Source organism: Aotus nancymaae, unplaced genomic scaffold (genome assembly GCF_030222135.1).
Source record: "Aotus nancymaae isolate 86718 unplaced genomic scaffold, 86718_ANA_hifiasm-v0.15.2.pri h1tg000001l, whole genome shotgun sequence".
NCBI classification, from domain to species: domain Eukaryota; kingdom Metazoa; phylum Chordata; class Mammalia; order Primates; family Aotidae; genus Aotus; species Aotus nancymaae.
Window position 1 is genome coordinate 12404541 of NW_026988412.1, and position 23912 is coordinate 12428452.

At 37.2% G+C, this 23912-nt stretch overlaps 1 protein-coding gene across 3 annotated transcripts in view; it reads right to left on the reverse strand.

Moving 5' to 3' along the window:
- Window positions 1-23912, reverse strand: part of SPTLC3 (serine palmitoyltransferase long chain base subunit 3) — a 157418-nt gene that overhangs the window by 65891 nt on the left and 67615 nt on the right. For all 3 annotated transcript variants that reach the window (XM_012475016.2, XM_012475012.2, XM_012475022.2), the window contains 2 exons: window positions 10061-10185; window positions 8101-8194 (listed from right to left, as the gene is read on the reverse strand). In XM_012475016.2, the coding sequence (XP_012330439.1) occupies window positions 8101-8194; window positions 10061-10185 (219 nt within the window). The remainder of the gene's footprint in view (window positions 1-8100; window positions 8195-10060; window positions 10186-23912) is intronic.

Below are 23912 nucleotides of genomic sequence, written 5' to 3' on the forward strand. Positions count from 1 at the left end.
AATCACTATGGAGAACAAATGTCTTGGCTCCTGATTGCAGTTGACTCTGAAGCCGAGGCTGTGAAATGGCTGGAGAACAGCTGGATGCCACCAGGGCAACCTGAGGGTTGGCTATTTCACTGAAGCTGCCCACAGTAGATAATGCAAAAAGATATTCTTTGTGCTTAGCCAGCAAGAATGCAGAGGCCAAATGTCAGCATTCTGAATTGAAATTGAGTCTACTGACAGGATAGGGCTCCATTAGCCATCACACTGAATTGAGTTTTACACAAGGGACCATAGCATTCTGAGTCCTACCTATGGGCTGGCAGGAAGTAGCTGGATTCAGCTGGTGGTTGAGAGTGCTAACAAGTGCAAGGCATATCCTGCCTATATCCCCTCAGCCCAGCTTCTTAATGTAAATGCAGGCCATTCTTTGTCTAAGAGCTTTATTTTCTGGCTGTGGGAACACAGCCTGTATAGGGAGCAGCTTTCAATCAGTCACAAATGGGAATTGGTGGATAAATACCGCAGCTCCCTCAGCCCACAGGTGGGGATAACACTAAAGTATCTATCCTGGCACCCAGAGTTTCCTAGAAGAATCGAGGTCCTGTTGTCCACTGTGGTCACTTGCTTGACAGTACACCGTATTGGCTGCCTTCCGGTGCCCTGCTCATCTGCTTCCTGCCATCACTTTCTGAATAAGTGAGTTGTGATTACATCCATGTCTCAGGGTCTGCCGCTGGGGGAAGCAGTCAAGACAAAAGTAATAGACTTGGGTCTGCGTTTTGACCCCTGTGATTTATCATTTGTCTGTCCTTAGGTAGGTCATGTAATCACGTTGAGGATTAGTTTTCTCTTTAAAAAAATGAGGACAATGGAAAGAACTGTGTTTCTGGGTTGCTGTTAAAATTAGATGAACTAATTAGCTAAAGAACTTAATACCAGTGAATGTTGAATGAATTATATAGTAGTTATGACTTAGCTATTGTCCACATTTATTATCGTAGAAGAACTAATCTATGATGATAAAAGATTCTGGTACTCAGGGTTTTGGGTTTTCTTTTGTTACTGTTTAAGAAATGAGGTCTTGCTATGTTGCCCAGGCTGGTCTTGAACTCCTGGCCTCAAGTAGTGATCCTTCCACCTTAGCTAACTGAGTTGGGCTTACAGGCATGAGCTACCACACCTAACTCTAGTACCCAGTTTTGAATTTAGCATCATTAAAAATGCACCTCTGTGTCTTTTCCTGTTTTTTAGGAAATAGATTTTGGGTGTTTCGATTTTGCTCCCTTGCAGAAGTTTCCTTCTATTTAGTCTTCTCAGGTATTCATTCTGACTGTGTGAGAAATGGAGAGAGAGGAATAATGAATAGCTTTGGAGTTAATGAATGGTCAAGCCTATTTATACAGGCTTAAAAGTTTATTATGATGGTCTGAGTGGGTTTAAGTATACCTTAGGTATATTTTTCCTACAGAGAATTCAAAAATTCAAGGGCCCAGAATTCTGATTCATTTATAATTGTCTTAAATAACAAAGGATGTCCACTTCCCCTGGTACTACAAAAAAAAGAAAAAAAAAAAAAGAACCTCCTCCCCTCCAACAGAAGAGTATTGTTAAGGTGTAAGGAGAGGGTGTGAAGCAGAGGACAGTCCTTGGGAGCAGAACAAGTTTGGAGTTGCATGAAATTCCACAATCCCAGTGTTTAAAAATGCTCTGGTGCAGGTGGCAATTCTTAAAACCTGTCTCACAAGTTATTCACTTCTATCTGGACTGGTTGTATGTGTCATATACACAGATGTTCTGCAGATCCTGCACAATCTCTGTATTATCAGTTCAATCTGTGTGGAGGCATATCAAGGATTAAGGCATCACCGCATACCGAAGCAGTTAGTAGTATCCTGGGAATAGCAGAGCAGGAAACAGAGCCAGCAGCATCGGATGCTGTACGTATTATAACTCCATTCAGTTCTTTCACTGTCCATATACGTCTTACTTCCGTCACTTCTCAAGAAAGAAGTCATTCAGAGGACCCTGGAAATAACTCTGCTCTCAAGGGGGCTGTTTCTGTGATGTAAATACATCAGCAGCAAAATATACTCATGTTTCAAAGTTGTATAAACATGTGGGTGGGTAGGAACAAGGACTTTTTGCACCTGTGAGTGAAAGCCTAGTGGTTTCCTATTGCTGCTGTAAGAAATTAGAATAAACTTAGTGACTTTAAGACAACACAAACTTATCTTACTGTTCTAGAGCTCAGAAGTCTGAAATGGGTTTGACTGGGTGAAAATCAGGATATTGGCAGGGCTGTATTTCTGTCTGGAAGCTCTAGGGGAGAATCCATGTCCTTGTTTTTTCCAGCTTCTAGGGAAATACTTCCTGCATTCCTTAGCTTGTGGCCTTCTTTCATCTTCAGAGCCAGCAAGCGCTCTTTAAGTCTTTCTCACTTTGCATTACCCCGTACCTCACTCTTCTGCTTCTCTTTTCCACGTAACAACCCTATGATTGCACTGGACCTGCGTGGATAGTCTCTTTATTTTAAGGTTAGCTGTTTTGCAGCCTGGATTCCATCTGCAACTGGAATTCCCTTTGCCAGGCAACAGAATGTTCACAGGTTCTGGGGATGAGGGTATGGACATCTTTGAGGGGTGAGCATTATTTTTCCTACCAGAGAGCTAAAGAGCAACAGCAGCTCAGGCATAATAGACTCCTGTGCATTAGAAGAGAGACTCTGACCTTAGCTGTACCCAATTCTTAATTAGTTGGGAAGGGCAGCAATTATCCAGACAGTTCCAGGCTTCACTATTAATCAGTTGTATGATCTTGGACAAGTTGGTTAATAACTCTAAGCCTGAATCTTCTCATTTGTAAAGCAGTCCCTACCTCATGGAATTCTTCACAGGGCTAAATAAATAAGAGGCCATTAGCTCAGCATCTGGCACAGAGGACATTCTCAATAAATGCTAGTTGCTAGTATAAATAACTGCAGCTAACATTCATTGTTAGGATAGAGATAATAACTATTATTTATTTTTCACAAGTACAAGGAGGGCATGAAGAATAAGTTACTGAATGTTTTGAGAGCTTTGTAAAATTGAGAGATAACATTTAACTCTTAAATTATGGTTTCAGCAAAAAGTTAAGAATTTGAGGCAAAGTTTTATTTGAAAATAATTTGAAATGTAACAGAAAAATTCCAAGAATAAGAGTACTGCGAATAATACCCACTTTCCTTTACCTAGATTCACCTGTTAACACTTTATCCCATTTGCTTAATCATCTCGACTATGCATATTTATAGCTGTGTTTGTCCATCTGTGTATAAATGTGTTTGTACACACACACACACACAGTTTTTTTCCCTGAATTAAGACTAAGTTGCATATATCATGGTCTTTATCCCTAAATAATTCAGTGTGTCTTCTTTAAGAATAGGGTATTCTTCCCTTTAAGAATGGGGTATTCTTATATGATTAGAGCAAGATTCAGCAAGCTTTTTCTATAAAATGCCAGATAGTATTATTTTAGACTTTGTGGACCACATACAGTCTCTGTTGCATAGTCTTTATTCTTTATACAGTACTTTAAATATGTAAAAGTGTTCTTAGCTCACAGGTCATAAGTTGTCTACCCTTGGACCATGGTGAAATGATCCACTTTGGTATTTTTAATGTTGATTCATGATTCTTTTCTAATATCTAATTTACCACACATCTTCCAATTTTTCAAATTGGCCTAGTAATTTCCTTTATGCATTTTCCTGTCTCTTTTGGAATCTATTCTAGGACCTGCCATTGCACTTGGCTGATACTGTTCTTTCATATCCTTCAATCTGGGCCATTTCCTCAGCCTTCCACTGTCTCTTATGATAATTGACATGTTTAGGGAATACAGTTCCTTTTTTTTAAAAATAGAACATTCCTAATTTGGGGTTGTCTAGTGATAGGATTCACTGCTCTAACCTGCATCCCATATAAACAATGTCAAAGGCTTTTTACGGTATCATATCTGGAGACACACAGGGTCCATCCGCTCCTCGCAGATGACTTCCAAGCAATAGCAAGTGGAAGAACAAAAACAGAACAAAACAGAAAAATGGAGAATAGAGAAATCCTAAAAGAACACTGCTTTAGAGACAGATGATCTTCAGAATTATTGTGTGTTTTTTTCATCCAATGCTGTGCAAAGCTTTAACTTAAAGCTTATGTCTCTGTTTTCATCTCTACTAGACATAGGAGAAGGCAACTAGATGTTTTGAGAAAAACCAGTTCATCCAGGGAACAGCATGGTAAGAAGCAGAACTCCCAGGATCCTTTTGTTGCTTTTTGAAGTACATACATTCTTAGCTTGTGTATACATCTTAATTTTTGTATATTAACTGGCAAGGTCTTATCTTTCAGCCTCTGCTCCAGTAGTTCAGCCCCAAGTTCAGGTCACACTAAAAGTCGTGCTGCTCTCTGCACACTTCAGATTCATTTTTTGCTTGAAATTGTCTTTTCTTCTTCCCTGATTAGAATTATCTTAATTTTTCAACATTTTCTGCTAATGTCATCCATTTCATGCAATTCCCAAGAAGAAATAGACTCTTCATTTTTCTGTAATGTTTTCTACTGTCCCTTAGTGACACTGATGATGACAATGATGAGGCTAATAAGAGTAATACCGTAGCAACTACAAATAATTGAGTAGTTCCTCTTGCCAGGCATTGTGCTAGGCACTTATATCCCTTTTCCAACAATAGTATTATTTATGCATCATAATTATCCTCATTTTTGAAATAGGAAAACTGAGATCCAAAAAGTAGTATGTCTAGGACCACAGTCTCACAGTCTAATAAGCTAGAGAATGAGGACACAAGTATGTGGGTCAAAGCCAGTACTCTGTTTTAAAATATTGAAGCAATCATTTTAATTTTATATATGTTGTATGGTGATAATAATATTGTTAGATTAAATTTACTTACAGGGAAACATACAGATATTAAGTGTACAATTCAATGAACTTAAATAAGAATGTAACCATCACCCCATCAAAATATGGCGCACAAAGTTCTTTTGTGCCTCTTCTCACCAGTTCCCTCCCTCCAAACTAGAGACAAGCATTGTTATGATTTCTATCATCATAAATTAGTTTGGTCTGTTTTTGAATTTACTATAAATGAACTCGCACAGTATGTGTACGCTTTTCTGTCTCGTTTATTTCACTCAAAATAATTAAAATTTTCTTGAGAGTCAGCCATGTTATGTATAGCAGTAGCTTGTTGCTTTTTTTTTTTTTTTTTTATTGTAGAGGAGTGTTCTGTTGTATAAATAAGTAACAATTTTTTTCTACTCTCCTGTTGGTAGACATTCAGATTGTTTCCAGATTTTGGCTACTATGAATAAAGATGCTATGAGCATTCTTGTACAAGCCTTTTAGTGGATATACACTTTCATTCCTCTTGGGTAAATGCCTAGGTATAGGGGTCATAGTATAGGGGTATGTTTAGCTTTATAAAACTTTGCCAAATAACTTTCCAAAAAGTTATACCATTTTACACTCCACAGGCAATGGGTGAGCGATCTAGTGGCTCCATATCCTTGCTAACATTTGGTGTTGTCATCTTTTTAATTTTAGCTATTTTACTGGGTGTGAGAAAGCACTGTAGCCAAAGCCTATACTCTTAACCACTGCTTGATGTCATCATGGCCCTTTGCATTTTATACAGTAACTTGCATACATATCTCCCTTTCCTACTAGATTTCAAGCCCTCAGATAGCTAAGATATTACTTATCATTTTTATAGTCTTTCAGAGGACTAACATAGTGCCTGAATCAGAATAGATGCTCAATAAATGCTTAATACATTTTGGCTTGGAACACATTGTCTGCATTTTTTTGCCAACGTTCGATCAATAGTGTGAAAGAGTAGAGAGAGGATGAGTGAGGATAATTAATATGGCAGATGTCTGGTGATGTATCTGAGGGCACACTGGCAAGGTCTGGGGACAGCTTAGATTAAAGGAAGTTCAAAAATAAGATTCTAGGTCTTGTATATCTCGGTATGCATTATAATCATCTGGGGAACTCTGAAAATAATGCAAATGTCTTAGCTCCAAACAAATGATGGTTATCTTGGAGGATTTCTACCCTAAAAGCCTTAAGCTGGAGAATAGGGAATGCTTGGTCAATGATTAATGAAGTGTGTGCTTAGTCTCCCAGTTGGTTATTTATGCATGTATGTTTACCTATCTATCCATATGGTAGACATTTGGACTGAGTTGATCTGGAGGTGAGCACAGTCATTGATCTTTTATAGATGTTCCCTAGGTGCCACTCTTGGGCAGCTAGCAATATAAGCACTGACACAGTAGAATGAAGAAATAAGAGGTTTACATTGATGATGATAATGTTGGTCTGTTCCAAAGAGGTAACAACCCGACTATGTCTCTCTCTAGAAAGTAGATTATCACATTTAACTACATACATGGATGGAACTACAGTTGAGTGACTGCCTAGCTATCCCCTTTATCCTCTGCCAAGTAGACAGAGCCTTTGATCAGCAATCATCTGTCATGTGGAAGAATCAAAGGGCACAGCACACTTGTGCTAATACCAAAGGCATTCCTTGTAGTCTCTTAATAAACTTACTTGGAGCCCTGAAGGCCGTCTACTCCAAACATGAATTCCCAACCCCGCCAAAATGACTTGAGTCTAAACGTGACAATCCATGATATATCAGGCAGAACTGAAAGAATTTAACTTGGCTTATCAAAGTCTAAAGCCGAAACTGAGTGATGCAAAATGGACAAATGAGGTCAATGTATTTTGAATGACATTAAGCTAGATGTTATATCCACGCTGTAAATCTGAGGGGCCCAGAGTCTGGCTCTTCTGAATGGTCTGGTCCTGAACTTCACTCTGAGTGTTCACTCTCACATAGCTACTGAAGGTGGCTCAGTAAGGCATAGCCAGACCTTACCTCACTCAGTGAGAGCCATAGATTTTTCATTTGAACAACTCTATGAGTTAGACAAGGGAGTTCACTTGAGAATACTCCCATGCATTTTCTTTCCTCCCCCATGGGACAATTGTTCTTTGGTTTGAGATTGCTGTGAGGTGGGCAGGACAGAATTGAAACAATTCTTCCTCAGTTCTCCATCAGCCTTCTTCTCGTCACTTCAAACTTTGTTACCTCCTTGGAGGATGGAGGGGAGAGCTAGGAAAGAGGAACAGGGAAAAGTGAAGGTGAAAGGAATGCAGGAGAGAAAGGTAGTAAGGAAGAAAGAGAAAACAAATTCATGTGTGTACACACGTATGCATGTGTGTGTGCATGCACACATACACAGAAAGAAGAGAATCACAATTTCCAATCACAATAACAAATTAGAATCAGAACCTTTCAACTAGGAGGATCCTTACCTATCACAGAGTTAATCACCTCATTTTACAGATGAGGAAACTGAATGCAAGAAAGATGAAAGGATTTATACAAAGTGACACAGTAAGTCAGGAGCAGAGTTAGATACGAGAACTCAGGTGTCCACCACCATCCACCTCCTTCAAAATGTTTCCTGATAATTTCCATGCTACCTTATCAAGTCTCTAAAAAAGAATAGCCTTCTGCCTGCTTCTCACTACCCAACCACACAAACCAGAGCCTGAAAGGACATTGCAATGAAGTCGAACAGAGGGTTTTGTTGGGTGGGGATCTGAGCATCTGTGGGTGGGCAAAGTAGACATTCTAATAAGAAACAGGCTCATTTTTTTTAACCTGACTGTAACACAAAACTTAAGTCTTCAAACCTTCCCAAGGCAGAGCTGTAGAAAGGGAAGAGTTATAACACTTCTGATAATTAAATGGCAGTCCTAAGAGATCAATCATGTCTTCAGAGGCCACACTGAAAAACCACTAACAGTGGCATTAATGTGTTTGGGTTACACTTAACAATCTGGATGTTTAATGCACTTCAACCATTTGTTCCAGGTCACCAGAGGTTAACAAGCGAGTAGTGAATATAAACATAATTGTGTGTCTTGAGGCTATGTTGTCAGCTTGAAGAACAGAACAAAGCCTCATCAATAATCTTTACTTTCTTCTAGGAGCAAGCCTGTACATGTTGGTAATACATTGATACTCACTGTTGTGTTTGAAGATTCTTATGGTTGCACCTGAGAGTCGGGCCCCAAGCACAAGCGATGCATGGTTTAACTCATCACTTAAAATGAGGCATCCCTGTGCAGAAAGCAAGCACACAAAACACAAGCCAATAAATAAAACAAAGGAAAAACAACTTGTGGGGACAGGAAGACACTCTAAAACCTATAACACAGATTTCTAAAACTCACTTTAATTTTAAAAGGCCGAGAGTTTAACCTGGTGTCTATATGGATAAAATCATGTATAGCAGTTAGCTGATGGAGACGGGAATTGTTTTAAGAGATTACATGTTCATTGCTACATTTACATATAGTTTTCAGTAGAGAAGTTCATCCAAGATCTTTGCTAAGCACCAGGTAGATTGGTAGATTTTTAGGTGAGTTATGAACTTGTAGGGGCATCTCAATTATTTCTACTGAAAGGCAGGGGTCTTTTGTGTAGGACAATTCAAGCTCTTACTTCTGGTTCTCATTTTCCACTGTATTAACATCCCATGTAGGCAAAAACATCACTGTTTACAGTCAAACGCTTGGAAAAGTAGGCATGGCAATTCAGTCAGAGGTATGTGGATAAAGTCAGTCTAACTTACTGCTTACATATTACTCTTTGTAAAATTATTTTTCCTTTTTAATTAAGCATTTCTAAATTGTAAAACTGTTTAAGCATACCAAAAATGCAGGCAAATTATGGCGGACCTTTGTCTTTGGTGGCCTTCCGGAATCTTTGAGTTCTCCTTAATATTTCTGTAGTTTCACACATAGCATGTTTTGATTTTTTTTTTTTTTGAGGTAAAAGCCACAATAGTTCCCATATATTTGTACTCTAGATATATGCATATTTGTATTTTTTTCTGGTGGAACATTTGAGAATTATTTGTAAGCTTCCTATTTCACCATGCCTAAGAACAGGACATTCTCCTACAAAAATCACAATTCAGTGATCACATCCAAGAAGTTCAATGTTTGTACAATGCTATCATTTGATAGACAGTTCAAATTTAAATTTCCCCAACTTTTCTAATGATGTCTTAATGCTTTTTATAGATGTTATCATTCCTTTGATGTTGTTCAATGCAAAATCCAGTCTAAGACCATGCACTGCATGTAGCTGTGATGAGACAGATTTTCAAAGGCATAAATCTGATTAATGTACTTGCTTACTTGGCAATGAACTAGCCAACTTCCCATTTTTTTCTGAGGAACAATTTCAAACACTGGCATGATTTTCACTATATGGCTTATTGCCATTAGGCACCTGCTTTCATCTCTGGTCATTTTGTGACCACCGTTTTATATTCTGGTTCCTCCAAATCTATGTATTTTACACATGCTCTTCCCTCTTTTTGCCCTAAGTAATTAAACTTATTTATCTGTGAAAATTCTGTTCTCCTCTCACCATTTTTACGCAGACATTGCAGACTTTCTCAGGAAGGGTTTTGGGCAGCTCTTTGTCCTTCCTCATGTATGACCATGCCTTTTCTATTTGCCCTGTTTTATCCAGTATATAGTTTTCCCCATTCGACTATAAACTACATAAATTTAAAAGGCACAGGGCTTGTTCATCTTTGTATGTCTTATATCTTCTCTTATATGAGGACATAGTAGATTCTCAATAATTGGTTTATTGAATGAAAAAATAAATGAGTAACATAGGAAAAATATTTTGTCCAAATAAATGCTTAATAAATATTTGCTATAGTAAGTTGCATATGGAAACTCAGGAGCCCAACATTATCACTGCTTTGTTAAACTGTCATTGATCAGCAATATCATGATAAGATTTGCTGGACTAAGCTGGCATACTTATTCAAAAATACCAATATCTAATCACTTTCTCCTAAGAAAAGAACCTTCTCAGCCATACTTCTAACAAGGACCTGCTCAGAGTTACAATTCTTAGGAGTAATAGAGTAGAAGACGATTATGTTAACAAACTTCTCACCTTTCCAACTAACGCAGGGATATTCATTGAGTTAGTTGCAAATCCCATGCCAAAGACCATAGCTGCTTCCACATTCAGGAACTTAGCCACAAGGTCCTCCAACTCCTTGTGCTTATCCAAAGTGCCTGCACATAAAATTGCATGAGGAGTAAGCCTTCTCTTTTCAACAAGGCCAAGATTGAAAACTCAAATTCCAGTACATACACATCACCAAAAGACCTATACAAGAGTGCTTGTAGCAGGAATATTTGCCATTGCCCCAATTTAGAAACAACCCAAATATTCAAATATTTTAGAGTGGGTAATTACAATATGGGATATTTGTATAGTAGAATTTAATACAGCAATAAGAAAGAATGAACTACTGCTCCACACAACATTGTGGATAAATCTGACAAATCTATTGTTTAGTGAAAGAAGTCAGACATCTAAAAAAGTACAGGCTATATGATTTTGTTTACATAAAGTTTGCAAATGGACAAAACAAATCTATAGTGTTAGAAGTCAGGATAGTGGTTACTTTTGTTAGGAGCATGAGGAGGGGTTTTAGAGTCTCTGAATGTTCTATTTCTGCATTTGTTACATAGTTATGTTTGCTTTGTGAAGATCCATTGAGCTGTGTACTTACCACTGGTACACTTTTCACCATGCCATAAATAAAATAAAATTTACAAAGAATACCACAATTCTTCTCTCTTTTTACTCTACATCTCACAAGTAATTAAATTATAACCCCATCAGTTTCCCCACACCTAAATGCAAAACAGATCCCATGACTTCCACAGATACCAGTAAAACTAGTTATAATTTATTGAACCTTTGGAATGTACTAGATACTGTGTTAAGCCCACTATTTAGGTTCTATCATTTAATCTTAGAAGCCCAATAATGCAGGTATTTTTACTCCATAGATAAGAAAACTGAGGCCTAAGAGGTTACCAATAAAAAGCCACAGAGATAATCTAGTCTAACTCCAAAGTCATGTTTTTACCTTTTTACAGTCTCTTATCTGCTTGCCCTTTAATCCCTCCTTAAACATAATCCCCTCATGGTTTGTTACAGGAAATGTTGATGCTCCCTATATTTTGTTTGCTGTCACGTGAACTTCTGTGTCTGCACAGTTCAACATGGTAGCCACCAGCTACATGTGGTTACTGCAATTGAGAAACTGAATTTCAAATTTTATTTAATTTTAAGTAACTTAAAATGTAAAGCTAAAGCGTAGTAAAATGTGTTTCACCAACTGCAAATTTATTTTTTGACAGCATTACATTTCATATTAATTAATGGAAATTTACTGTCTTTATTAACATGTGCTGTAAGTGTAAAATAGGTATCATTTTCTGAAGCCTTAGTACAGCAACAAAAAGAATGTAAAATAGCACCTTGTTTTTTTTGAGAAGGAGTCTCGCTCTGTTGTCAAGGCTGGAGTGCAATGGCATTATCTCGGCTCACTGCAACTTCCATCTCTTGGGTTCAAACAATTCTGCCTCAGACTCCCGAGTAGCTGGGAAAACAGGTGCACGTCGCCATGCCCAGCTAATTTTTCTGTATTTTAGTAGAGACACCATTTCACTGTGTTGCCCATGCTGGTCTGGAACGCCTGAGCTCAGGCAATCCACCCAACTTGGCCTCCAAAGTGCTCAGATTACAGGCGTGTGCCATCATGCCCAGCCTGATATTTTTCACACTGATTACACATTTAAATGGCAATAATCTACATATATTGTGTTAAATAAAATGTATAATTACATTGATTTTACCTGTTTTTTTACTTATTATATCGGCTATTAGAAAATTTAAAATTATACATGCGTCTTGCCTTGTGTTTCTATTGAGCAGTGCTTTCTAAATGATGTAACTGAGAGAACAGAAAAACGTGCAAGCGGAGAGATGTTGTAATTTGCACAAATAGAACGTAGGCACTGTTGCTCAGATTTAAGTTACAGAAGTATTGTTAGCATATTTAGGGCTGCTATAAACATACTTTCTTCAGCCTAAGGATCAACTTAGTTTACTATATGATGTAAGAATTTATTTAAATTGGTAAATTAATTTTCTTACTGTGCTAAATGGTAGGAAGGTATTAAATGGTCAGTTCTAAGATTTATATTGCATTTCACGTTGAAGAGGACACTTGGTGATCTTTGCCCTTCACGAGAGGTCACACTGTTTGAAGGGCCTTTCTTTTCAAACTAGAGTTTATTTATCCCCAAAGTTGTTAGAAGGCATAGTAAAACAAGTATTCTAGTAGTCAGTCTGACTCAAGAATGGTGAAATGTTAAAAGTTTAAATTGTAATTTCAAACTTTGTATTATCACAGGTATATTATAGAACAGAAAGAGAAACTGAAATTTAAGAATAAAACATGGACATATCATTTGCCAGATTTGCTTTTACCTAAAAGAGACTTCTTCCCAGTGGGAATGGTTCCAAGAACAGGCAGTGAAAAGGCCAACAGCCTGGGCATGAGGAGACTTAGGTTCTGGCTCTAGCTCTTCCATTACCAGCTGTGTAGCCTCTGGCTACCTTTCCTGGAAGCTTAAAGAGGGATTGAGAGAAATGCCATTTTAGGCTTTCCCAATGTTACTCATGCTATTTCCTTCACACAAAATCATCTTTTTGTCCTTCATCTTTTTTCTAATGCCTTTCTCAGCTTCCCCTGGGAAAATTGGTCATTTTTCTCTTCTGAGATTGAATAACATCTATCATATGATGATTATAGCACTTATTATGTTGCACTGAGAATGTTCCCAGGGCAACCTTCTCTAGTACAGAAAGAGTCCTTGGGATGCAGACACTGTGTGTGAGATCCCATGACTTCCATAGATACTGACAATAGTATCACAGATGGTCAAAGTGTCAGACATTCCATGATGGTGTCATAGATGTTTGTCTTGGCACACTGCTGACACATAGTAGGTACTTGTAGAGTTATAAGGGGTCCTTTGATGAATAATGAAGACAGGGCTGGGCTTAGTGTAGGAGAAGACACAGAGAGGAAGATCAAAAGGCCATGCAATGACAGGGCAACAAGGTGACTAGGCAGTGAGCACTAGCTTAAAGACATTCATTTCCAGAGAAGTCTTCTAGTAAAGACAGGGTGCCCAAACTTTGCCAACTTGATATAGTTCCCCTTTCCTGCCCAGAGGGTCAGGTGACAACTAGTCCAGTCACCCAGGAGTGCGTGAGCAGAAGTTCATGATGCATCTCCATGGTGTCTTTCTCCACCTTTAATCTTTCCAAAACCTGCTATCTCAGAAGTTTATCTACAACAGTGGCCTCACTAAAAGTTGTTAGGATAATATGGGATGTGTTGTCATGTAATAAAACAGTCAGATAACTCATGAGGAGTGGGTGTGTCTAAGGCCATTTTGAGAAGTTGCTCACTACAAGGTCTTTTCCATTAGACCTGGCTTAAAGAGAGGGAGGAGGCTAGGCACAGTTGCTCACACCTATAATGCCAGCACTTCGGGAGGCTGAGGCAGGAGGATCACTTAAAGTCAGGAGTCTGAGACCAGCCTGGCCAATACAGTGAGAACTCCATCTCTAAAAAGTTAAATAAAAAGTAAAGTAGCTGGGCCTGGTGGTACACACCTGCAGTCCTAGCTATATGGGAGGCCGAGGTAAGAGGATTGAGCTTAGGAGGTTGAGGCTGCAGTGAGCTATGATCACACCACTGCATGCCAGCCCAGGTGACAAAGCAAGATCTCATCTCTTAAAAAAAAAAAAAAGAAAGAAAGAAAAGAAAGGGAAGAGAGAGAAAAAAGGGAATGCAGGTGTCCATCTGAGGTTTGAGGTCCCCAGACACAGTCCTTTTTCAGGATTTCCAGTGGGCATGTGGTTAGCAAAGTGATTTTTAGCCCCTAGATGCAAGACCAATTTCTATGACCAGATGCCTCACAGCTAAGTTGCAAGTTAAGAGCAGTTTTGCATCTAGGGGCTTACCTTCATTTATATAGAAAACAATAATTCCCAAAGTTCATTTTCATGGAGTTTCTCTGTTTAGTGTTCTTAGCTCAGATTTTATAAACAAACTTGAAAGATTCCCAGGGTGGCTGAAGATCTTTCACCACTTCTACTTCAGGAAGCCATGCCTTTGAAAGTCAGATTGGACTGGTCTAGCGTGAGGTGGGTTTTTAAAGGAATAACGAAAAATCTTTCTTTTAGTCAAGTGCTGCTTTCCTCTTCCTGTTCTTCATATTCAAAAAGTAAGAATATAGGAAGAGCCTGGGGAAATAAAGTAGTCACTAGAAGCTTTGCTTCCTACAAACACTCGTTCAGGCCATACCCTGATTGAGTAAAGGTGTCAACTTGCAGTTGGTGGTCCAAGTACTCGGGTAATTCTAGAAATCAAATACATTTTGTCTTTGGTATATAAATATTGGCAATTTTTAAATCCTAAGAAAGCATAGTTATAATGCTAGCTGAAGGTATAAATAAATCCACAATAGTTTTTTTTTTTTATGTTTCTCTCTGTGACATTTTAGTCTCCGAAAGTCAGTAACAGCCATAAATTGGCTATTGACAGTGGATCTCCAAATTGCTGTTACGCATGTAATGAATCTTATTTTTGTCCTGGTGGTTCATTTATCCAGTCTTATACTCAAAATCTACCTATGAATAAAATAATAAACACAAGCTGGAAGTTACCTCTTGTCAGCTTTCTAAGTAGTTTTTTCATGTGCCAAGCACCACATTCGCTGCCATCAGTCAAATCAAAAGTTAGATTCAAGATAAAGTGCCAATATTCTATTTATGGATTATATGCATGTCTACTGAATTTTTATTGATACTGACTGGCTCGTACTCTTTAGTCAGAGATTGCTGGCCTATATATTGACATTGGTTCATAGCAAAGAGTGTGGGTGTTATTAACAAGCCTGTTTCACAACTACCAATTCTTCTTTTGTAGCCCATGTGAAGACTATTTTCCAGATTGTGACGATAGACACTTTTGGTCCAAAATGTCCTGTTTGTAAACCGTTCCTTAGACTTGACCTAAGAGCAGGCTATTGTTTATTATGGGGACCTGGCAGCTGTCCCATCTTGCCCTTCAAACTGTCAGTCAGAGCCATCAGTTCACATCTGTGCCATTTTGCTTGAACTGGTAATTCGTGCATTAAAGCCAGCATTCACATTCTGCCTAAAGAATTCCACCTTGGAGCTCATCCTTCAAAACCATTTGGGGTACTCTGCTGTCTTCCTTGATCCACTCTGTTCCGTCTAATGGAGGTTATGGAGTGATACTGCTTCTTGAGTGACTTTGTTTTTCTGGCCAACATTCCGAGATAGTCTGGAAGAAGCCAGATGTGGTATCTGAAATGGGTCTAGGTCATGCATACAGTTACACTTAAACTAGGCCACTGCTGCTGGGTTAAGAGACACTCCATCCTGATGAGGTCTGGAAAAATGGCAGAAATAACTTTCAACTGCCCACTCACCCAGGGCTTCATTTTAAACAAACCACTCATCACCTTTCAACCAGTTGAAGCATTAGTAAATATTAGATCAGAGGTAAATAAAAACCTTAAGTGGGGCACAGGCATATAATTATGCTGGTCTTTCACATCAAATAATTCTGATGAGACAAGATTTTCTAAATGGACAGAATGATACCTTCTGTCTCATCTCCTGGTCTCAATTTTCTTTTTTTAAAGTTTTATTTATTTTTGTAAATAATGTGTAATGAGGGTTCACCAATGCACCATGGTTGCTTAATTTAATCCTCATACTCTATATCCTCTCTAATCCTCACGCCTACACAAGTGAGCAACTGTTTCCTTATTTTACTAGTGAGGAAACAGGTACCAACATGATGCTACTTACAGGAGACAGAACTGATAAGTGCAGACCATCTGCTTAGCAATATGCCAACCTAATATACTGAAATATTTTAAGCCTTATCTCAATTAATTGTCATCCAATTTTTTGAGGTTGGTACTATTACTGTCTTCATTTTATAGATGAGGACACCAAAACTTCAGAGTTTAGTTTACCCTTAGTACTCCTTGGAGGTTCCAAGGTCACACAGTAAGTTTAGAGCCAAGATTCATATTAGCACATCTGACTCCAGAGATGAAACGCCTCATCGCAGTTCTATGGCTTTTTCCAAAGCAGGAAATTCTGGCAGCTGCTCGCCCAAGGGGTGCTAAGCATCTGTATGTTCTTAAATATATAAAGATTTGTTGTTATAAGCATCACAGGACAATTTATTGAAATATTAATATGCATGTTCTCCTTGAAAAGTTTTCATTCCCCACTTCCATGTTTAGTAAGTAACCAGATTGGGTTTAGTCTTTTACTTATAGAGAGGTTCATGATACAAAGTCCAAAGCAGATATTATTTCCTTCCAGTCTTTACACAGGTTGAAGGGATTACATTAGGAGCACTCAAAGGAGAGGAATCAGGGTATATGAAGCAGAGAGGATAAACAGGATTTAATCAAGACTGGGGTCAACAGATCCATTCATATCTCTTAATGGTAGCTGCCTGGGGACAGTTGCCAGTTGCATGAACATGGCTTGAGTGCTAGATACTGGAGTCTCTATCTTTACCGTAGACTCAGCCTCCAACATGTGACAGAGACGCTAGGTTGCTGGGCCACAGGGCTTCTATTCAGTTAAACAGTGGACCAACAGTGTTGACCAGAGTGGTGGTGGGAACAAGAACCAGGAGACAGCGCTGATGTTTGGGAGTTGCATAATAACCTGAAAGCTTTGCTCCATCTTGAAGAATGGGAGCCCCAATATGGACTAAAGGTAGAAATCCAGACTGGGGATTGGGGCCAACATTAATGTGGTAATAAAAAAGGAACTTGAATAATTCTTGCACTCCTGAGTTTGTGATACACATGGCCTTTCCATTCATTAACTATGTGACCTTGGGAAAGTTATTGAGACTTTCTGGACTTTGGTTTGCTCTTTTCTAAAAGTAAGTTAGACTAAACACTAGGGACCTTGCTGAACCTCAGTTCTGTGATTTCATTACTCCTTCTGTATTTTACTTTGACTAAATGGTAGATAATTAAATCTGGAAATAGTATATGATAAGATTAATACATAGGCACCTTTGTGGTCTTTTAGCTCTAGCTTTTCATTGGAAGAGTTTATTGTGCCCCTTCTGGGCTCACTAAAATAAACTCAAATTATACAGGGGACCCAGGCTGGTGAATAGTTCAGAGGGATATGCACATCTTTACCCTGATGGATGCTGATAGAAACATAAAATAGGTAGAAGAAAAAATAGGGAAAGTCTGAATAAACTCCTAGACTCTGCAACTTAAGTCTTTTCAACTCTGGGCTAGTTAATACTAGGTAAAAAGTCAGGTCACATGTTTAGGTTATGTCCTGTCTGTGAGAAGAAACACAGATGTCAAGCTGATGAGAAGTCACTTCCATTGTACTACCAGATCTAATTCTTTTGCATTATCAGGAAGAGTACAGAATAAATGGATTGGTATTACATTTCTGTCACATGATTCTTTTGCCACCGTCAATGCTCCTCTTCCCAAAGATAATTGCCTGGATATGAGAAATTAGGGGCAGACATTGATGATGTTCTTAGTCTCCTTCAAGTTGTTATCAGTGGCCTTAAAAGATATACACAGGTGCCGATGTTAATGAAGTTTGTATTCTTAATATATTTAGCTGTAATGAGAGTTTTTTAGTCCAAAAGAAGGAGCTTGGTGTTTGGCTGATGTGAATTGAGATTTGGAAATGTGGCTCACTGCTATTAAATCTAGAGGATTTATTTCCTCCAAATCATTGTGATGTTACGTATTTGTCTAGATCAGCAAACTTTTGATAGAGAGTGAATGGTTAGAGAATAAATGGTTTGGGCTTTGCAGGCCATATGGTTTTTGTTGCAACTATTCAATTCTATTGTAAAGTTAAAGCAGTTATAGACAATACACAAAATAATGGGTGTGGCTGTGTTCCAATGAAGATTTATGGACACTGAAATTTGAATTTCATATAATATTCATTTGTCACAAAGTCTTACTCTTATATTTGTTATTCCAATTATTTAAAACTGTACAAAACAGGGGGCAGCTGAATTGGTTTAGTTCCCTCTGATCTTGATGGTTTTGCTGTGAGCAGCATGGGGCAGTACAAATGCCTCTTCAGTGGGACTCAAGAGAACTGATGTCTAGTCTTCTCCACCTACAGACTGTGGGAACATTGATTGACAAGTCATTAAAAATGTCTGGGGCTTCATGTGTCTCATCTTATGGTATTTGTGTGGGAAGGGGGAAGGTGGTAGATCTACAAATTCTGAAATTCTATGAGTTTAACATTGATCATCCAGATACCACCTTGCTGGCAAATATTATACTTACATAAAAACGCTGTCGTATCTTGTTGAATTGTGCTTGGCTTTGTTGAACCTATAGGACTAAATTTCACGGTTGCAGAAATATGCCTGCTAGTTGAAATTGAGCTGTTCTGTAATTTCTGTCATGGTAGGGAGATGGACAATTATGCTGTCAGAACTCTACTAGGTCTCAGGAAAGTGCTAAAAGGCTTTCAGAAACCAAAATACACTTTCATTTTTCTCCTCCCAAACAATTCCTTTAAGAGTCTCCTTCTCCTGACACATACTCTTAAAAGAAAATTAAGAGGCTTGAGAGAAATGCAATAAAATATCATTAATCAGAATCTATAATAATTTGGTTTGAGAGGAATTGGTACTGTTCATAAAGAAAGGTTTTGCTGTGTCCATTAACTAATTGCAGTGGGGATGTTTATTGCTAATTTAATCAAATCCATTGCTTGAAAACATGTTTGTTACATTGATGTACACAAAAATATGTTAATCAAAATTTCTTTTTAAAAGAACGTAAGATTGCTACGTGGTAGCAATTTTTTTTAGAAACTACTCATTCTTAAAGCAACTTAAAATGCCACAAGAATATATTAATTTAAAATATACTTTAGACATTTTGCATATTTAGGCTGCTCCCTTCTTCAGAAGCTCAGGTTAACAAAACTACATTTTCTAGACCTAGCTACATATTTTTGAGAAATAAACACAGGAAGAGCCTTGATAATTTAAATTAAATTAAATGATAGTAGATAATTTGTTAGGAAAATAAATGCTTGGGAGGAGGGCTTTACAGATTCTCTAATGATTAAGAACAATATGTTGGACACCCTATAGTTAATAACCTATAGTTCAACAATGTATAGCTAATTATTAACCAGTGTTATTTCTTTACATTAGTGACAATTCCCATTAGGCAACTTTGTATCAGCCCACTCCTTGTTCCTCTTTGCCTTTAAAAACCTGCTCGTGGCAAAGGCGGGAGAGAGCACTCCCCAAGGCAACTTCGAAGTGTGTCTTGGGAAGTTGTTTTTAACATTGGCCCAAATAAACTCTCTATATTAATTATGCCTCAGTTTCTTTCTTTAGGTCAACAGGAGGAACCAGGATTTGAGTTTGAGCAACTTAATCCCAGAGCTTATGTTCTTGACCATGGTGCTAAAGAACTTCGTTGTAATTTCAAATGGCTAAATAATATTACGCTAAACAGACCCGCCAAGTATGTTTAATCAATTTCTTAATGTTAGAAACATACTTGTTTCCCTAATTTTATCATTATTAGTCTCACTGCAATGATTATTCTTGAATATACTTATTTAAATACTTTATTCAAATTTAAATAATCAATTTTTTAAGACAAAATTTCTCAAAATACAGTTACCAAGTTAAATGGCTGCTTTTGATACCTTTTCAAATTGCTAATTTATCAGTGGTATGAGAGTGCTCTTTTCTTCACTTCTTTGAAACTACTGGATATTATTTTTAAACTTTTGTCAATTAGAGATAAAGAATATCTCAATGTCTTAATCATTCTTTATTATTAATAATAATATATACAGTATATATATGGCCAGTGAGTCTATGGAAAATACTCTGCCCCATTGATAATCAAAGAATGATTAAGACATGTGGATACCATTTTATATATATACATATATATATATATGATATGTATCCCAAATATCTGTGTACTGGATCTACTTTTTAATGTAAAATTTTATTGAACTATAACATACAGAAAAGGAAACATCATAAATATAGAGCTCTATAAATTTTCATAAAGTGAACACATACACGTGTAACTGCACTAAGATAAACAATTATGAACAGCCTTGGGAAGTCCCTTTGTGTCCCCTTCTGGCTCCCATGTATCTTCCTCTACAGGTGACTGCTATCCTATGCATTCTCTACAGAGGCGATGTTGCCCCAAAAAAGGCAAAAATTGGTTCTTGTGGGAGGGGTAATATCTTTATGCAGGTATACCTACATAATACATAATACATATATACATATACATATATATGCTTGTAGGTTTTATACACATATATATATATATACATTTCATGGGGTGGTGTGACAATGACAAAAGATTGAGAAATGTCACACTATCCTGGCTGTACAGTTTTGCCTGTCAAGAACTTGTCTCATTTCCTAAATTGGGATATTCTTTTTTGTTTGTGAGAGTCTTTAAGAATGCTAACGTGTTGTCATATATATTGGGAATAACTCCTCAATTGTGTTCTTTGACTTTTACCTTTGTTAAACTTGTTTTCTATGTACAGAAGTTTAAATGTTTCATTTTGTTGAATCTTTTCCCTTCAGGTTTCTGCGTGTGTTTTCTCTGGTTCCCTGGGGTATTAGGACAAGATAGACTACTGTCAGAATCAGGCTTGAGAAGCCTGAAGGGCAAACAGCTGCGGCAGGTGGTTGGGTTGGGAGCAGGCTGCCTCACCTCCAACAGGGAAGTGCCCATTTTTCATGACCCGGGTGGCCTCTGTGGCACTGAGTCAGCTTGCAGGACCCCCCCCACCCAGAGGATATTCTGCCAGGGTGAGGTGAATTCACCTAGAAAAGATGGGAGGCCAACACAGGTTGTAGAACTGAGCAGGGTTTGGTCGTAAGTGTGACACACTAGAAAAGCAGCATTGTGCACATCAAGGGAGCTACAGTCTGACATTCCTAACTGGGTTCTCTCTGGGAACATACACAAGTGCATTTTGTATTTGAATTGTCTCAGTAATTTTAGTTTACTCATTTGATATTTTTCATCCAAGTTTTTTTTAGTGGTGATGGTGGTGGTTTTATTTTTCCCGTATCAATCTCAAATGTATTTGCAATTTATCTAGGTGTAGTTTACCTAGATGTAATAGGTGAGGTGGGAATGTAACTTCTTCCCTTATACAGCCAGCCAGTTATAACACTAGTTATGAAATCATTGATCCTTTTCTCACTTGATCTGATATACTCTTCTTATTATATACAAATGAGTTTGCAATGTTGCGTCTGTTTTGGGACTTTTAATGTCTACCCACCCACCTCTACCCTGCCTATTAAGCTTGCATTCAATTTACATATTCATTTGGGGAAGAATTAATATAATTACAATAGTAAGATTTTACCTTCAAGGATATGGTATTTGTTTTTCTTTTTTAATGTCTTTAAGTCTTTCATAAAAGTTTTATAGTTTTCTTTCAGTAGGTTCCAAACATTTTGAAAATAAGTTTATTCCCTAGGTGTTTGCTATTTTTGCTTATATTTAGTAGTAATATTGTCTCCCGAGTATATTCTCTTACTGTTTATAATTGATTATTAATTTTACTGTATGAATTAAAAAACTGGTCTTTATTGAATCTCTTTTTATGTCTAATACATTTTTGATTACTTAAATATGTAAGGTGGAGGAAAATGGACCAAAAATCTGTTTCCAGTGGAGTGGAGAGGCATAGTGAGGGATAGGCGCACTGTCCTGCCTGCTCAATTTCCTCTCTCTCTGCTAGCTCCAAGAACAGCCCCTCCACAAGTCCCACTTGCCCTCCATAGATCACAGCTTGAAAACCAGAAGGTGAACAATAAACTCATCTACAAATGATGGCTATTTTACCTCTTCCTTTGTTACCTATATATACTTCTACACACACACACACACACACACACACACACACACACACACACACCTTTTCTCTATGTACTTCTTATTCTGTCACACAAGTCTTTCAATAAATATTCATTAACTTAAAGAATGAATAATGCATTAATTATGTTGTTTAGTACTTCCAAAAATTATTAAAAATGATAGCAAAACAGGCATTTTCATCTTTTTCTTGACTTTAAAATAAATAATTCTAATGTTTAACCAAGAATCATAGTACAATGTCTTTGAGGTAGATGTTTTTTATTCTATTCAGCAATTTCTTGTTTGTATTCTATTTAAAGTTTTAGAGAAATGAATAATGAACTTTATAAATGTTTACTTCTTAGATATTTCAATATTTTAAATTATCTCATAATTGAACTATTATTTTGATCCCTGAATAGAATTACTTGATTATATTATTGTTATTTGAATATACTGTTAGTCTTAATGCCAATTTTTACATATAATATGTATAATATTATATTATTACTTATAAATATTTATATTTGTTTTCTTTTATATATTTACATTACTTATGAAAATATTTAATAGTTTAATAATATTTATATTTTATATTTAAATTTATAATACTTTTGAAAGTGATAGTAATTTATACCTTTCCCTTTATGAAATGCATGTTTGTCAGATTTGGAGATCAGGGTTATGCTAGTTCAATGGTTGTCAATTTGGCTGCTTATCAGAATCATTTCCAGTGACTTATTAAAAATACAGATGTTGAGCTGGGGTGGTGGCTCCTCCCTATAATCCCAGTATTTTGAAGGCTGAGGCAGGAGGATCACTAGAGGCCAGGAGTTTGAGGTTACATTGAGCTGTGATCATACCATTGCATTCCAGCCTGGGCAACAGAATGAAACTCTAATGCTTTAAAAAAAAAAAAAAGCACAGATATCTGGGCCCAGTAGAAATTACTCTTTCAAATTCGTAAGTTTCTGTTCTTAATTCCAATAATTCAATACTTTTCTTTTATTCCTTGCTATGTTGGTTGCCCAGTTTACTAGCTTTCATGTTTCTTGCTAAGTAAAGTAAGACTTACATTTTCCTCTATGCACACAACCAGCTGCTTCCCATAATCTCATACTTGTTAGTTTGCTATTAAGTTTTAGCTTTGTTTCACAGGATTCGAGAATGTGACTTACGTAGATTCTACTGTTCAGAATTTCATGTGGTTTTCTTTGTGGGATAATATGTAGTTGATTTTTGTGAAAATTTAATGAGGATTTAAAAAGGTGAAGTGTATTGATAATATGTTTTAAGGTTTAGCATTCAATAGATAACTATTAAATTAACAATTAATCATTAACAATTACATTGTTAATGTCTTCTATATCATTTATTTATTTTTGGCTTCTTCATTTTCAGCGACTGGGAGATACCTTATGGTCTCCTATTACCATATCGTTTTTTTGTTTTTTGTTGCTTTATTTATGTGGAATGTAAATGACCCATAAAGGAGTCAAAGCCTCCCTTAATTTCATATTCCACTATTTTTTAGTTGTACTCTAAAATAAGCAGTAGTATATAATTTCACATCTTAAGAGCAGCATTTGCACTTCTGTACAGATCTGTCTGAAAATATATCATTTCCAGCTGTATTTTGGGGGCTCAGTTTTAACATTTACAGGTACAGGTTTGGTAAATAGTCTTCCTCCAGGAACCTTCCTCCTGGGCTCTTCCCTTGCTGCTCCTTCCACCGATGCGACCTCCTTTTCCAGCCCCTTTGGTGGTTGCAGGAGGGAGGTGGGCACTAGGTACCTGGTGGGACCTATCTTTCTGTTTTTTACCCTTTGAAATAATTTTAACTTAATATTGTATAGTTTTAAATTACAGCATATAGTTGAGTTTAGGTTTTTGGCCAAATCTCAGTCTTCACC